This window comes from Habropoda laboriosa, unplaced genomic scaffold (assembly GCF_001263275.1).
Source record: "Habropoda laboriosa isolate 0110345459 unplaced genomic scaffold, ASM126327v1 scaffold41, whole genome shotgun sequence".
Lineage (NCBI taxonomy): Eukaryota > Metazoa > Arthropoda > Insecta > Hymenoptera > Apidae > Habropoda > Habropoda laboriosa.
Window position 1 is genome coordinate 776,286 of NW_017100164.1, and position 1,657 is coordinate 777,942.

At 29.8% G+C, this 1,657-nt stretch overlaps 1 protein-coding gene across 1 annotated transcript in view; it reads right to left on the bottom strand.

Moving 5' to 3' along the window:
• The window catches only part of LOC108578571 (non-canonical poly(A) RNA polymerase PAPD5-like), a 4,412-nt gene extending 3,398 nt beyond the window's left edge, over window positions 1-1,014 (bottom strand). The window contains exon 1 of the mRNA XM_017941936.1: window positions 620-1,014. Within this exon, the coding sequence (XP_017797425.1) occupies window positions 620-978 (359 nt within the window). The 5' untranslated portion in view covers window positions 979-1,014. The remainder of the gene's footprint in view (window positions 1-619) is intronic.
• Between the last annotated feature and the right edge of the window lie 643 nt (window positions 1,015-1,657).

Here is a 1,657-nt window from a genome sequence, read left to right on the forward strand (position 1 = left end):
TTATGTTGAAGATGAAATATTAACAGAAAAATTAAGCTTATTATTTGAGTAACATTTTAATTTGTATTGTACTTACTATGTTTATTCATAAATCATATAATTATCATGTTTAGGAATTATAAGAAATAATACATGCTTTTCTTTTGTAATGTCAAATGTGTAATTACTACAGATACATAAAGCATTAAAATGAAACAATAGCACAAAAATTGGCAGCATGATTACTAGAAATTATCATTAACATTTTCAAATTCTGAGTAATAAAAATGGTTGTAAATACAAACATAAATAGTCATATTACATAAACATCCACGTGTGTTTACAAAATAATTATATTACTAAAGACTAAAAATGTGTCGACCAAATTTTGTAAATATTTAAAAAGTAAAATTATTGCAAAATGTTATTTAATCAAAATAGATCATATGGGTTAACAAAAAAGAAGTAAATTCTCATTTGTAACATTTCTAATTATAAAGAGACCTTGCTATACCCTATTTGTAAACGAGCGTGCAGGCTACATAACCTTAATCATGCCCATATGGATAAATTACGGAAAGTATAATAGCCTAATTTTTATAATGCAAATATTAAATCAACATTTGATAGGAAAACTTACCCGATAACTCCTTTTGAGTAATGTTTATTGCGTATCCGCCACGGACAGCCGCCGTATTCGCCAACTAAGGCATCGTAATTGTAGTTCATGCCGTAGGTACTAGCACGATTATCACCTTTCCTGCGCGACGGATTGTAATAGGTGCCGCAAGTATTATGTTGTATGCGATCCCCTGCACGAGAATTAAGAGAATCCAAGCATATGAAATCTTGCTGAAGCTTCACACCCATCACATTCGAAGAGGAGTCGTTCTTCAGCGTTAAGATATCCAGGCCTTTCTCAGCTTCCCAAATGTGTAACCACAAATCCTTAGCGGGGCCGAACTGCTCCGGTTGATACCAACCGATAGTCGGATCCATTAAATAGTTCTCGATTCTGTATCTTACGATTAATGGTCCTTGCGCACTACACTACAATTCCAATCTTAATTCAACTTTAATTGAAAAATTGTCTGATTTATTGTAACCTGCGAACACTATGAAATTCATACATACAACCAATGAATAAGAGCATTTTAGAAGGAACTTCGTACATCGTTGTACAAGCATAGAGTAATAAAGATACTCGAAGAGTTTATTCCTGCAGATGGCATTATCACCTACACACCTACACAGTAAATGTTTCTAAAAATATGGTTAAAAATTGTATGCATTGTAATTTTAAATGATCTTAAATTAATATTAAACATTCGTACGAGAAAAACGTACGAATAGTGACATCTTACATGATTCAAATTACTTGTGTTACATAATTTTTTTACCGCCATTCAAATATTAATTTATCATAAATGTTTAAAATTTTTTAACAGTGAATTAAAATATTCGATGTTAAAAAGATTGTTTACGTCTTTTTTGTTTCACTTTCTGAGAATGAATCTACAAGTGAAAATTACTAGATTTTAAGATACATTTTTAGCGTGAATTCGATTATATGAGAAGATTTGAATATTTTAAGTCAAAAGAAAAAATATGTGGCATAAAAATATATAACTGGTAACTACTAAATAAAAAATTTTGAAATTAATTAATATAAATGAAA